This window comes from Rhagoletis pomonella, unplaced genomic scaffold (genome assembly GCF_013731165.1).
Source record: "Rhagoletis pomonella isolate Grant_MI unplaced genomic scaffold, Rhpom_1.0 Rhpom_scaffold_00001, whole genome shotgun sequence".
Taxonomy (NCBI): domain Eukaryota; kingdom Metazoa; phylum Arthropoda; class Insecta; order Diptera; family Tephritidae; genus Rhagoletis; species Rhagoletis pomonella.
The window spans coordinates 14,117,453-14,133,378 of NW_023458555.1; the positions used below are offsets into that span (position 1 = coordinate 14,117,453).

At 34.8% G+C, this 15,926-nt stretch overlaps 3 protein-coding genes across 3 annotated transcripts; all 3 read right to left on the reverse strand.

Annotated features, from left to right (window-relative positions):
• Window positions 1–704: 704 nt before the first annotated feature.
• LOC118750694 lies at window positions 705–3,536 on the reverse strand. Its single transcript, XM_036485427.1, has 4 exons — window positions 3,508–3,536; window positions 3,154–3,422; window positions 2,002–2,378; window positions 705–1,907 (listed from the first exon to the last, which is right to left on the reverse strand). Exons 1-4 carry the CDS (start codon window positions 3,534–3,536, stop codon window positions 705–707), a joined length of 1,878 nt encoding a protein of 625 aa, XP_036341320.1.
• Window positions 3,537–6,177: 2,641 nt separating this feature from the next.
• LOC118739533 lies at window positions 6,178–7,441 on the reverse strand. Its single transcript, XM_036470911.1, has one exon. It carries the CDS (start codon window positions 7,364–7,366, stop codon window positions 6,944–6,946), a length of 423 nt encoding a protein of 140 aa, XP_036326804.1. The 5' UTR covers window positions 7,367–7,441; the 3' UTR covers window positions 6,178–6,943.
• On the reverse strand, window positions 7,385–11,857 carry LOC118739557. Its single transcript, XM_036470949.1, has 2 exons — window positions 11,172–11,857; window positions 7,385–7,741 (listed from the first exon to the last, which is right to left on the reverse strand). Exons 1-2 carry the CDS (start codon window positions 11,368–11,370, stop codon window positions 7,611–7,613), a joined length of 330 nt encoding a protein of 109 aa, XP_036326842.1. The 5' UTR covers window positions 11,371–11,857; the 3' UTR covers window positions 7,385–7,610.
• Between the last annotated feature and the right edge of the window lie 4,069 nt (window positions 11,858–15,926).

Consider the following 15,926-nt stretch of genomic DNA (forward strand, 5'->3'; position numbering starts at 1 on the left):
TCAGAGGCCGAACATAAAAAAATTTTATGAATAAATAACACTGGTCTACAAGGGTTTTGCGAATAAGACGGGACCTGGTGTTTCCGAACGGATTTTTCGTGCTGAACACGAATCTGGGGTCCAAAACTTCCCATCACGTCACGTTTTCGAGAAAAAAGGGGTTGAAACCCCTAAAAACAGCGTTTTTGGACATTTTCGAAAAATTATAGAGCTGAACCCTGACGTGGTACAAATTTAGCATATATCAGAAATTAAAGGCTAAACCGTGCCCTTTCGAATGAGCCCTATGCCGAATTAATCGCATGCACCCTTAGATCAGGGGGTGTATTTGTGTCTAGGAGTCCAGGGAAAATTGATCGCAGAAAGAATTTCATCTTAAACGACCATATAAATTTCTTAAATTTTTAAAATCTAACTGCAGATTCGTAATCAGCGACTTTTAATATAGTTAAAACCTTGGCATTATTAATTTTCTATGATCGTTTAAGATTAAATTCTTTCTGTGATCAATTTTTCCTGCACCCCTAAACACAAATACACCCCCTGATCTAAGGGTGCATGCGATTAATTCGGCATAGGGCTCATTCGTGTTCAGCACGAAAAATCCGTTCAGAAACACCAGGTCCCGTCTTATTCGCAGACAAAAAATTGAAATTTGTAGACCAGTGTAATTTACAATGTTATACAAATTGCAACACCTTAACTCACTTGCTATTGTAGATCTCCTGCACATGTCGTATCAATCGTTGCGCATAACTCGTATACAATTTCCGGCATACTGTAAATGTTTTCGCTGAACGCTTATGCAAGCGAAAGTGTATCATCAGCGTACTGATGCCGTAGGAAATGACATTACGTGAACCTGTCACACCCGAAATATGGTCCATATGTATTGTGTGCAAAGTGCGCATTAGGAAAACTTGCTCGCCATTCTTTATAGCATATAAATCTAAATCTAAACTATCCATTGGCAATCCAATAAATTCCACATTGTCTCTGTTGGCAACTTGCATTAGGGTAATGGCGCGATATTTCTTCGGCAACTTAAATATTTTACGCATTACAAGGCGTTCAGCCTGACTGCACGTAGAGACCCACATTTCATCCGCATACGGAATAATAGCTTTGTTGCCATCCTCGTCAGTTAAAAACGATATGGCAAAATCAGTTTCGATCAAATAGAAATCGAGCAACTGTACATCTGGACGACTCAATAACGGGGTGAGTACTACAAAACGTTCACCCTTGAAATCCACCAATAGTTCCTTGTAGGCGTTATGTGCATTCTTAATCAGCCCCGATTGATTCATCAAACTTATGCCGGTTATACGCTGCTTCTCCACCTCCATTATGTGCATAATAGTGGGCGCGCGTATCTTCTCGAAACATAGAAAGTACAACTTGCCATCTGCGGTGCCTACAGCGGCATACGGCATAGAGTTGTGCGCGCCAATACAGCAGCCCTGCGGTACATGCAACTCTGCGTATTTAGTGTTGCGTGCTGGCTCGACGACGAACACCATGCCGTCACGTGTCAGTATAAGCAAATTCTCCTCCTTCAAACCCTGCAAGTAGGAAAACTCTTCCACGGTATAATTCGATACCGAGAATTCGTTTAGTTTGCCAACATATTGATCAACTTGCAATTGATACAATGTGCCTACATCATTGGCGACAAAGGCTTCTCCGGCGAAATTCGACGCCATCTTCTTAACGGACACACTCATTTCCTGCATCACCCACTCAACGGTCCACAGATTGCGTTTGCGTGTTATGAACGTGACGGATTCCCGATTGACCACCATGAGACCATGCTTGTGCGGATATAAGTTGTACGCTTGCGGTTGGCCTTCATGCGTGAAAGAAGTGCCCCACTGGCGTAGCAAGTAGAATTGCGCAACTTCTACCTGCAGGTGAACGAATAAAAAAAATAATAATAATAATTTCCATTCGATTTCTTTCGCGCTGGTATTGGTGGTTGTCTAGAGCGCGAGTACTTACACTGAATACCACACCGTAATCGTTCACCACATACATTACATCATCCAGAAAACACATGGAGAATTGTGTGCTCAGCGAGTGGCCCTTTTGTAATTGCACGCGCGATATTTCATGCAATTTTGTCGCCTCTGCAGTGTAATGTATCTCCCAGAAGACGATTTCTTTCACAAACTTTGAGTATTGCATAATCATGGGCCAAGTGCGGCTGGAGCATTGCAGGGAGTAAGGTGAGCATTTGATGCCTGTTTGTACTTCAACTAAGAGATTGCCTGTACGGCAATTCCATATGCGAAATGAGTAATCAGGAAAACCGCTTAGAGCGATGAGTAAATCATGATTGGAGAATAGCAAGTCCACATAGCTGACGACATTATTACCTGCCAGGAGGAAAAATGAAACTTAACTTATGGGAAAGGAAGAAGAGTTTTATTTCTAGAAAAAAAATTTGCTTTTTATTAGAATAGATAAATGAGAAGGAAAACCTATTTCGATAGAAACGAAAACGACATTAGAACGCGGCGGATTTAATTCAAAAAACGAGTTCGAAGCTAGTCAGTTTTCTTTAAATTTTTGTATTGAAAATCGACAACTAAATACCACATGTGAGCCAAGATTAACCGAGCTTATCCTTGTTATCATTATTATGATCTATAAACTGAACCCTCCATCAAAGAGAACACGTCGAAACTTTCGTCAGGACCAGACTTCTTTTTCGCTGGGCCAGCCTTTCTGAAGCCACTCATCTAAGGCAACGTAGGTACCTTCATCTAACACAGCCCTGGAAATGTCTATTTCAAAAGCTCAAAACACTTTAATTTATTTGTGGTACTTGTACCACTCGGTCAGACCGACTCACTCGAGGCACCGTCTGTTACATTAATGCATAATAATAGTTGATTTCCACCAAATCTTAACTAAAGTTTATGCATATTGAAAAAGGAGATTACAACTCGAAGGGGGAAATTCCATCTATTAATTAGAAAAAAAAGAAAGAAAAAAAGCAAAACTTAAGAAAAAAAATTGCCGATCACCCCATTTTAAAATTTTTGGAACTTTTCTAAGCTCTTAACTGCAGTTAAGCCTTTGGTGGAAATAGGCTATAAATCGAAAATCTTTACATTATTTTATGTATCTACACTTTCCAATACTTACTCTGCAATACAAACAGCTTATGCATATCCGGATAGCGAACGATGTGTATATTTGGCCGTATAACAGACTCTGAGTAGGCAAACATTGGCAGCGAAAAGTGTCCGGCAAGATTTCGTGCACCCAATCCAACAATCGGATTATCGACGTTGTAATAAAGTTTATGTTGAGTTTTCAAATCCGTAAAATGTATAGTATGATCATGCAACAAAGCCAACGCTTCCATGCCAATGCTTACCAGCGTATTCGGACGAGCATAAGTGGCCCACAAGCTGGGGAAAAAGCGGAAGGGAAATAAGTAGAACAGACATGCCGATCTGCAAGAAAATCAGCAAAATCCAATGCATTTCAAATTACCAAGACTGCCATGCGGGTATGTTGGCCATTTCGATTGTTTGTATGTATTTAATTGGTTGAAGAGTTCAAACTATTTTAATTCTGCTTTATTTAAACCAAAATCCTTTATTAATAAAGTTAAGTTAAAATTAATTTTTTGTTTAAAGAAGTTTGAGTTGCTGAATAATAATGAAGTTTCTTACTTCAATTAGCTTATTAATTTCAAACAATTTGTTGTTGTCATGACAAAGAGTGGATGTGATTGGGCAACGCCAGGTGAGTCTGAAGTTTCAATGTTGCCGTGTAGACTGTTTTATAACCAGCCATGTTCTGAGGCTTTTCGGTGTAAAAGGAAACATTTGTATCGCATCTAGAACTTCTCCGAAGTTTCTTCCAACAGAGTCCCCGTCGTCGTCGTGCCACAATCTAAAAAGGTACAGTGCACACTCGTCTTCATAGTTGTCCTCGCCCTGTAGGGATATTCTGTAACCAATTTGCAACAATATTCGTAACGCTATCGCAACCTGTCGACATTCATAACACACGTTGGCAAATTGCGATGGCGATCCGAAGATTGTTGCTAACTGGTTAAGAAATCTCACCACTGGTCTTGAAATCTCTCGTAACTAGTAGTAAGAGTAGAACGCCGCTCCAAGCTTTTGGGGCATTTAGCGCTTTTCAGACTTTCTGTCTGGCGGAATGAAGTGGAGAAGGCTGCGCTAGGCAAGGGGCTGAAGCAGCTGCAACGAACTGCCGTCGTTGGAATCAGTGGGCACTTAGGACAAGTCCCACCCTGCCCCTTAACGACATGCTTAACGTAGCGCCTGACGATACCGCAGCTAAAGCAGCTGCAGCAAGAGCGTCAGCCAGTCTTAGAAGCACTAGTTGCCTGACTGACACGGGGTTTGAGCACTCTAGTTTTCTCGGAGGTTTCAATTACATCCCTGATATCACTGATCACAGCGTGACTAGCCCGGCACCAGCTAGGTCTTTCTCCACGCACAACCCATTAAGGGCTGATATTGTGCGCGGATCCCGAGATCCCGGGACTAACATTCCTAGTATCAATATAAATGGGTTTGGAGAGGCTTTTTTTCTAAACCTCATGTAGGAGGGTTGCCACCTATTTGAAAATAATTTTTTACGTGAATTCACGGAATTAGGTAATTGGAATATATATCACAAAATGGGTATAAGACGAAAGAGGTTTAATAAGGTTTTATGTAGTTTAAAAATAATTTAAAGAGAGTTGCCATCAGTTTGAAAAGTCGAATTTATTAAAATGATACACCAGTAAAAGTAGCAAACGCCAGAGTGTTTAGACATCTTTAGTTTGAACTTGTAGAATTTCCAAAGGGTTGCCAACTCTTTTAAAACTAAATTCAAATAAAATTGTTTATTAAATTAAGGGAATTATTACAATATCGGTATCAATCGAAATGGTTTTGAAAAGGCTTTATTTCTAAACTAGATGTAGGAGGGTTGCAATCTGTTTGAAAACTCAAATCAGGCTGGAATTCTGAGAATAAGTCAAGTAAAAATTTGTCACAAAGAAATATTTTTAAGGAATTTTTAGTTTGAAAGTATTTATGTACATACACAGTATTTTAAAGGGGGTGAAAAATAATTTGATTTTTTTTTGCCGATGTTAAGTATGTTGAATTATATTGAAATAAATTACACCTAATTTTGCACGCAGAAATTTCATACATATGTACGCTCAACGAAGCGGGTGAGAGCAATTTAGTATATTTATAAAAAATTTTACTTCAAAATTTGTTTTACTGTGTTTTTGGGGTCGCTTATTACGAATTGGCTCTCGAAATTATGTCAAAAGTATTGCACAAATGCTTAATTTTTTAAGATCGTCGTATAGGAGTAGTCGCAGATTATATATAAACTTAAACGAAAAACTAATCACATATTTTGAATTTTTCAACTTTGCTTTTAGTTTTGTAATTATCCTCCACTGCTTCTGCCATATTGAATACGCCATCTTGAATTTTCAAAAACTGATTTCAGTTTTGTTTTGATATCAAATTTCATAAAAATCAGAAAATTTCTTTCAAATCCATCTGTCATATTGTATCGCCATTTTGAATTTTTAAAAACTGAGTTCTGTTTTGTAATCAGGGACTCAAAGAACTTTTTGATATCAAATTTAATAAAAATCTGACAATTATTGAAAAATCCAACCGCCTTATTGGGTTCGCCAGTTTGAACTTTTGAAAACTGATTTCACTCATAATCAGCACCTTCAAAATCCCTTGAATACGAGATTTAAAAAAAATTTTAAAAATCACAAGACAATATTTTATTGACCGATATGGCATAGGGGTTGTTAAGGACCCTTTTTCCCATAGAAACCATACATGACTTGATCTAGAAAAACGGCAAAAAAAAACTGGTACTTTTTTCTCTACAATCCGAAAATTCTTGATTTTTTACGAACGAAGTCGAAATTCACGCGTTTGTCTATGGCTATCAAGCACAAACTAAATCATTATATGTAGCTTGCTAAAAACGTTGACAGTAGCCTCTCAACAGCTGATAGTTGACAGCAGCAGTATTGCATTTAAAATTACTTTACTGAAAATTCAAAAAGTCACTCACTTATTAAACTGCCCCCGTACTAAGTACGTAATAGTTAGAAATATGGTACACTCTATAATAAATTAATATAACGGATAATTTTTTTCCGTAGATCGATACACAGGATAAGTATATGAATTTTTATTCAAGCTGCTTTTTCAAATTTTAGTTGATACTCATACCAAGCTGACAGACTTAAACTACGTATACATATTTGATTAATTTATTAACTTTATTTATTCCATTATTTATTGGTTATATAAGTATATATAGTTTTCATATAGATAATTTGGTGATTTGTTGTCAAATACCTTTCATTGAATTTCTGCCCTTTATGATAACTTTTAGTTGTACAATGTCCGTTTAAAACATGTTTTTCTCAGCAGGAGTTTTCTTTTTTTTCGTTAGTTTCACTCGGCATAGATAATATATATATGTGTATTAGATAAGAAGCATAAGCATATAACTGAACTTTTGTTTTTATATATGTATCTATTTAAGTACATAGTATACCTTTGCAACATTTCAACATAAATGTATGTGAATGCGTTTAATAGTTTGATTAAATATTTGAGAGTATAGTATATAGTTGAGTAAGTAGATATATGTATATTCAGCGCATACGATTATTTGTGATTATATATATATGGATACATACATAGATAGATAATTTGGATATTCATTATAGTGGGTTATATTCATTTTTATATTGATTATTGTTCATTGAATGTATGATTTATATATGTACTTGCGTTTGTATTTCAATAGCCACATGTCATTTGGGGAATGTTGTATTTATGTATATGAATGTAAATTCTTTTTGATATATTCTCTAATACCGTGGTAACCTCATATTTTGCCGCAGTTAGCTCATTCGCTCATTTAACAAACAAATATTTAATGTTTGTTCCACTACTAGTCGGTAGAATTGCAGCAGGCGCTTTTCGCCTCTACAAATAAATAAATTCAATTCGTCCTTATTGGTATTTCGTTGCCTTTTCGTTTGGCTTCCTTCCATGCCAGAAACTCTTCGATCTATCATTGGTGGCTTTGCTTTGTCGAGTCTTTGCTGTTGCTGCTCCTCCTCCATCGCTTTGATCTTGCCCAAACGATGTTCGACTATTTGATCGACATGAATGAAATCGCTCGATTCATTTAATGGTTCGCCAGTTAGGATTTTACGCTGGATTTCGCTGCGATAATAGTCGTTGATTAAAGAGAGCATACCCTTGGAGTACCAATAGATGATGCCCATCAATAGTACGCCTTGCATAAAGGGTCCAACCATTTTTTGGTCTCTTTTTTTTTGTCACTTAATAACTATGGATAAATACTTGATATTTTTATATATGTATATATATTTGCTTTACGCTTGCTGTTAGCTTGTATATATGTATGTAGTGGTTATATATGTATATATGTGTATAGTATATATTAATTTTTTGATTATATATATATGTGTTAATAAATCTTTGCAAGATTACTTTAAATATTCTGTTTCAAATAATTTTTTAGTTGAACGCACAAAAAATTTATTGCGCTAGTTGAAATGACTCAAACCATTCTCTCAACATGTAGTACTGCTCTTTGAAATTCGGCCAAGCCATGGTGACAATCAGCATGATGGTATTGGCGAATACAAACAACTTCATTATCTCCAAAGCTAGAAAGAGAGAAAACAGTAAAAATAATTCACACAAATCCGATTTCCTCAAAAAAATTTAAGCTTATTAATATGCACTTAATGATTACGATTACATTTTGATTACTAAAGATTACGATTACTGTAATTGTAATCTCAAAATTTTCAGCATTACTATTACCGTAATTGTAATTATAGCATGCTTGATTGCGAATACTTTAATTGTTATCCATAAAATTTAACGATTACGACTACTGTAAACGCAATCGTACTTTTTATGATTACGATTGAACCTAGTAATGGTAATCCTAAAAATGTTATGATTACAATTACCATAATTATAATCATGAAAATTAGAATAAGATTACAGTAGTCGTAATCGTTAAATTTTTAGGATTACAATTACGGTGTTCGTAATCATGTATTTCATGATTACAATTACAGTAATCTTAGTCCTTGAATTTTTAAGATTACAGTTATTATAATAATAATGGTTACATTTATGATTACAATTAACGTAATCGTAATCGTATATAATTTAAAATGTAATCGTAATCTAAAACTAATACTAGCATGTACAGGGAGACCACCTCAAATGGAGGAAAATAGTTTTTATTGAAAAAAGCAAAAAAATTTACCTAACAAATCGAGGATGCTCTGTTGTTTGGTTGTGTTGGAGATGCTGGAAAATGAGACGACATTTCTTAGCTTATGGACATATGTACATTAGGGTGGCAAAAAAAGGTAAAGTCGGAATTTTAATGCTCCCACCTCCTAGGATTGTTCTTTACCGAAAAAAAATATACCCGTTTTTTTATACCCGGGTACAATTGTGCACAGGGATATTGTAATTTTGTTCGCATAACGGTAGTTTGTAACAGCCAAAACGGATCGAGATAGATATAGACAAATGTGTACATAAATGGTCGGAATGAAAAGATAAATCGATTAAGCCATGTCTGTTAGTCCGTCCGTCCGTGTACACGATAACTCGAGAAAATATTAAGATACATATGTCAACGAAATTTGGTAAGTAGGTTGCCCTTTATCAAAGGTCGGTTTTTATTGAAAATGGGCAAAATCGGTATTTTAGAAATATGCAAAAAGTACCATATTTCCACAAATACTGTATCCAAATTGGTGAAAGTTTGGTATGCGAAGTAGAATTTTGGCATAAAATAAGACAGTTATGCAATTTTTTGAAAATGGCGTAGCACGGCCCTTCGCAAATCACCTCCAAACTCGGTGCGAATATTGCTTAGAGCCTCACTAAGAAACCCGTTGAAAATTTTTGAAATCAGACAAGAACCACGCCCATCTCCCATATAACGGCAATTTACAAATATACGAAAATTGCGCAAAAAATAAGTAACTATTTAAGTCAATTCTCTCAAAATCGACATATGCAATGTCCTCTTAGTAGAAAATGATACTTAGAGAAATTTTTGGAAAATGGGCGTGGCACCGCCCACTTACACCTACATTAATGTATCCCGGTAACCGGTTTATCAATTTCTACCAAACTCGGTGCAAACTTGATACTTGATATTAAGACCAGAATGGTAATTTAGAGAAAGTTGAAACGACTATATTTGATAACTGCGCCGGTTATAAAAAATTCGGTTTCGCCCCGAATTAATACTTCTTTACTTGCTTTTTTTTTTGAAATCCAAAAGTATTTAAGGGTCGCTTAAGGCGCTCAGAGTGTTCCATGTATTTGATATGGGGTATATTTTTTTTTGGTATTGGACAATCCTAAGAGGTGAGAGCATTAAAATTCCGACTTTACTATTTCTTTACCATCCTAATGTGAATACATATAATCCTTTGAGGTCACTTTTTTACGGCATATAAGGTAAATCAAAAGACCCCACTGGGAAAATAGGTAAGCACCTTACGAGGTGAGCCATGTTTTCTTTCGGTTTTTAGTACCAAAATTGTCATCATGGCCAACGTCATCTACTAGTAAAGCGCAAAATGAACACCTGGGAGATTCGTCAGTCAAGTCGTAAGGACCGCCGGGTAAAGTGTAAGTTGCTGGCAAGGTATTGCCCTGAGTCTAAAGGCAATTTCAATTTTTTCCCCAACCCAGGGGTCGCCATTTTACATGGCTTGGTGACACCTACGTATATTCGGGGATTATATTTTTTCTGCTGACATAATCAAAGTACTTCATAGCTAAAGCTTTATAGTTTTGGGCGAGCTTTACTTCTGACATTACGGTGGTAGGTTAGGATGATAAAAATTGAGCTCTGGTGGGTAATCACTAAAATGAGTTACTTGATCGATATATATCATGCTTTAAGATCGGACTGTATATACCGAAGTTATGATATGACGAAAAATATAAAAAGGCCACCCTACGTTCGGCAAAAAAATCGAGATTGCCGTCAAATCGAAATATTTCTTTAGCAAAAGTGAGTTTTGGTGAACTTTAATTTACTGAAATTAGGGTCGAACTTTAGTGTGGTAGGAACTGAGATTTGATGGGTAAGTACTAGAGCCGGGTACTTGAGATTAATACATGTATCAAACTTTAAGATCAGACTGTAAATGCCGAAGATATGACAAAAATTTAAAAAAGCGACCTCTAGATTCGGTCAGAAAACAAAAGTTTTCGGAATTGCCCTACAAACATACTTTAGATCCAGGGGTGCCGGCGAATGTTTTTTTCTGGTATGGTCTAATGTACATACGTACATTTACATATGTACATATATTGTATGTTAGGGCGGGTCAATTTTTTTTACTATGCGCGTATAGCATTGGACTCCAATGGATGATTGGAGTATTCTACGTGTAATTCTAAGCCAATTGGCCGAAGAAACTATGGGTCTAAAATCAACTTGGAGTTCGTCAAATTGCAAAAATAGGTTTAAAAGAAAATGTGAAAATTTTCAATGTTGCGCCCGCTGGTGGAAGTTTTAAGAAAAAGGTAAGTGCAGAAATAGATTCCTCATGCCAAAAAACTCCGCATAGCATATTTTTTTACAAAATGCTAAGAAACCCATTTTCGCAATTTGGAAAACTCCAAATTGATTTTAGACCCATAGTTTCTTCCGCAAATTTGCTTGAATTGTTTACGTAGAATCCTTCTCTGCTGTACGCGCATAGTCGTAAAAATCGCACATGCAAATTGACCCATTATGCAATTTTTTTTTTATTCAATTTCGTCACACACTCAATTTAATTACTTTTGTTTTACTTCAATCTACTAATTTTATAAAACACTAATTATGAAAATTACTTCAACATCTGTATGTATTATTGTAGTTGCACTTTGTAACAAAATACTTGCCTTTTAAATATAAGTAAGTATGTTTTTTTTTTGTTAGTTTTAATTTTTCGACAAATATTTTATATATTTTTTAAACTTTCTTCTTCTTCTCTTCTTTACTTTCGCTTTATTTCGTAAAAAGTATTTGTGTCAAGAGCAGAATATTACTAGTACCTTCCGGCGAGCGCATATAATCACCAAAACCGGAATTCAAATCCTTCTCCGAGTGCAGCTCCTTTGCCTTCTCTGCCTTCAACTTCTCCTCTTGCTTGGCATCGGGCTCCTCCTGCTTAGCCGCATTATTGCGATAGCTATTCCGCGATTTGCCATAACCCGACGACGAGTTGGCAAATGCGCCTTTCTTAGGCTTCATTTTGTGGGCTCGGTAATTCTACCAGCACTTTTTCGCCGATTATTGAACGTTATATAATTCCGTTTTCGCACAACAAACTCGCAGCCTGGACAGGCCACTAATTGTCGCGAAAAGACTCCAACTACGCCGCTTAGTTGTCGCCAACTGAATCTGCAATTTCAATACATTTTTCTGTTAAGGGAAATTGAACTGAACCTCGTACCTTTTTTTTTGGGTCACTTTCACGCGCACACGCGTAATTCTTATGGCTTCCAAGTTGTTTCTATTGATTACCTGTTACTACTTATTTATAATGTGTGCATCTGTGTGGAAAGTGGATAGGAAATTGTGACAAATTCTTATGCAGGAGCATGCAAATAATCGGTCAACGGCAAGTGAAATGAAAACCATCATTCTATGGGTGTGCCTTTGGTAGCAGAAAACGAACGAGGAAATAATTCAAAGTAGGCTCAAAAATATAATTTTGTATTAGTATTTTTTCGCCTGATGCCAAAGAGAATTCAAAACTCGTATCGAAAGAATAGCAACGCATTAAATGTGAATATTCTGAAGTCCTTATAAAGACGGTATAGTCGTATTACTTAAAACGAGCAATTCTTGCATATATCCAAAGGGTTCGCCGGAACGGCTCTAACGATTTTGCTGAAAATTTATACACAGATAATGTTTTGGATTTTAAGGCTATTTCCGAGAAGACTCGTATAAAATTGAATTACATAGAAGAGCAGCAACACTGGTGGAAAATATTTTTTGACAAAAGTTCTCAACAATGCCTTTCATTTGATACCTATATTGGGATGTTTTAGATAAATTGCGTAGAATCGAAAATAAGTGGCAACCTTACCCTATTATCCTAAGGGATAACATTTTGTATATAGGGAAATCGTTGTTTAAGAACCTTCTCTTGATACTCATGAATAGTAATATTTTACCTTTTTCTCTAAATAAAAAATTAAATAAATATACGATTCAAAATAGGTGGCAACCTTATTAAAAATATTTTTGAATTAGAGATCTTTAAAATACCTTCCATTTGATACCCATATTATGATGTTTTAATTAATTTGTAACTTATTTCGAATAGGTGGCAACCATATACGAGTCTTCTCGTATATAAGAGTCAAGGTACATTGAACAGGTAGTATCAGTAGAGCAGCTGATTAGATTTATTTTCAAATTATTTGGTCTCGAAAATGTCAAATATTTTTAATTTTTTCTCACAAAAATTCTGAATTGTTAAAATCCATTTGCATATGAAACCTTTTTCCATACAAAACAAGCGATTGAATAGCACGACCGCTGATTACTGGGCCTTGCAAAGGATGGATCAATGCTTCGAGAAGCAAACAAATTTACTAGGAAAGTTGCATCAATTTTTATTTTTTCCAATTTCAATTTTTTATTTTTTATAATTTTTTGTATTTCACATGGCACGCTTTGATTTAGAAGAAAAAATTCAGAACAGTATTTGACACTTTCGATACCAGAAGCAACAACAAAATACACGCAAATGTTGTTTTTGCTCTACTGATACTACCTGTTTAATGTGCCTTGATAAGAGCCTATTCCGATAACCTTAAAATTCAAAACTGTGCACAGATTTTCGTCAAAATCGTTAGAGCCGATATATATACAAGAATTGCTCGCTTAATGTAATAAGATATACCAACAGTCCCTTACAATAGGCATGTGGAGCTCTCGAAGGCAGTCACGGGGAATCCGGTTTCTTATGTGCAGGCCAATCAGTCTCTCCAAAGTTTTTAGCAGAACATGAGACAGATTGATAGACCTTTATAGCCTTGGGAATGTACGCGGCCCTCAGTTCGCATAAATAGGATGCAGCCAATTTTACGACACCTCCACAGTCTTTAGCACGCGGGGCTGAATGTTTTTCATGACTTCCTCTTCGCTCAACTCATACGAATGAGGTAATTCCGCTTTAACAGGAAAACAAAAATTTTAAAAATCACTTTTATAATTTATAGCTGCATTAAATGCATTTTTACGGCTTTATTTGCATAATTTAAAGGAGTATGTAATACAATTTTAGGTAGTAGAGCCACTCCTTTTCTAAAATAATATACAATAGTAGAATAAAGCATGCAAAACTACTAGAAGAAAATAATATAAAATTAGTTGTTGACTAATGCAGCTGAGTTGGCCCTTTTGTCTCTTACAAATATATATACACACATATACCCAGACGTATGTATGTAAGTAAGCATATGGGGAATTACAGTATACAGCGTTCATGATGTTGCTTAATTTACTCTTTAATTTTCACAAAACTCCACGATATTTTTACTTGTCTTCATACTTCTATGGTCATAAGCAATAACCGCCTAAGTCGAAAAACCTGAATTCGAGAAGAAACGTTTTAAACATTTGAATCGTAATGTTATCCTTATGGGGATACCAAAATATGTGCGTCTATAACATTTGAAAAAGCCTAGCGGGCGAGATGAGGATTTCACATACACATGGAATAGTAGTTGCAGAATACGATAGCATAACTCAATTCTTTCTTAAGTCGACTTAAGCGGTTATTGCTTATGACCATAGAATTATGCATTTCGTATTTAATTAGACTGCCTGCTATATGTAAATGTTCATAATATATAATTTTATGTATTTTATTTATGTACATACATGTTTGTATGTATGCAAATGTATACAGAGTAGAAATTTAAACAAACGGATATTAAAATATGGGCGAAAAGCACATGAGCACCTTCCAAAGACTAAAAAAAAAACAATGCAGCGCGTACTCACTGCATTATACATATGTACATATACACAACTACGAAAGATAAAATAGCAATCTTGAACAAGCCATAAAAAACAGTATAATGCAATACATACTTATGTAGGAAATTAATTAAGAGTACAATACATATGTACATTACACGGCAATGCTTTTAATTATCATACAATGCAATTGAATTTCTAAGCATAATGCTAATCAAAGAGAAATATGTAATTAATTTTGCAGTATAGTTTGCGTCACTAAACTTAAGACCTTTTTTTAGTTAATACGTTTTTTTTTCATACTCAATATTTGCTCTTTTTTTATTTTTGTAATGCAACAACAAATGCAATTGAACTGCAAACTTTTTCGCATTTTCTTTTTGGTTATGTATATAATTAAATTTTTTGCTTGCTTCTTTTGGCAAAACTACTAATTTTCTTCTTCTGCTAAGCAAACACATACACAAGTAAATTTTAGTATATAGTAGATATATAGACGATATGCAATATAAATTTAGAATAGCAGCTTTTATTAGTTAAAACACACATGCGCACGCGAACGTTAGACAGGACACAAGCATATCGGTTGCGCGCTTGCCTGCAGAAATGCCTTAAACAGGTTTAATGGATTACATGTGTATGTATGTACGCCGAACTAAGTAGCATTTTTTACAAAACAGATAAAATAAAAGACATCCACAAAAATTTAGAACTTAAACAAAAAAAATGAGGGGTCCCTACCAGGTTTTGAAAAATTTTTATTTTTTTAAATCGCAACAATTCGATAAAATTTTGACTTTGATCAGCTCTAACTCCGCGAGCTTATAAATTTACATAAATTATGTAAAAAAGTTTCAATAATATGTCACATTTATAGGATTTCACGTCAAAATTTTTGCTAATTTTTGCGTTTTAAAAAAATTTTAGTTTTTATTAAAACCTGGTAGCGACCTCTAATTTTGTTTTTGTTTTTGTTTACTTTTAAAATATCGTGGATGTCTTTGTACGTAGAACAAAATAATGAGGTTCCTCATACAATATTTAGATGTCGATATTTTAAGGACCAACTTACTACTCATCTAGTGCACTTAAAAAATTTATAGAAATTGCTTTTGGCATTAATTTATATGCGGAAAAGCACCGTGACAAAATCGAATATGTATCTCAAGTACGAGAACAGATAGCGAAATAAATGTAACTGTTTAGATTTAAGCTTTTGAGTTGGAGAAAAAAAATTACCTTGACTTTAAAAGTTACTTTTAAATATATGTAGGTTTTAATTTTTTTACCTAAATGCAGCATGCAATGAAGTTTTTAAAAAGTTTTAAAGATACATATATAAAAAGATTAAAAACAATACTTAGACATTTAAAACACCTCCAAAAGAACATTTTTTTGATTTTTTGTCTCTTTTAACCTAAAAACAGCAGTAGGTATTGCACTTTAAAAAAAATTTAAATCCATTTTTTGGTCATTTTAAGCTTAGTTATATTATCTCTTCTCGTTCTCGATATACTTGATTTTGTCACAAAAAAAATTCATTTTCCCCACTGTGCGCCGCTTGGAAAACTAATTTTTATTTGTTAAATTGAACATACTCTGCCGACAAAAATTCTTGGCGCAGCAAAATTTTCCCTATATGCAACAATATTTTTTTAAATATTTTTCCGCCAGTTTCTTATAAAAATATGATTTATTCAACAACAAAAAATATAAAAAATAATTCCTAAGCTTTGTGCAAAACTCGCGAAAATTCGGCAAATTTTCAACTTTATAATCAGATTTTTTTGAGTATGCAGATTTGTAGC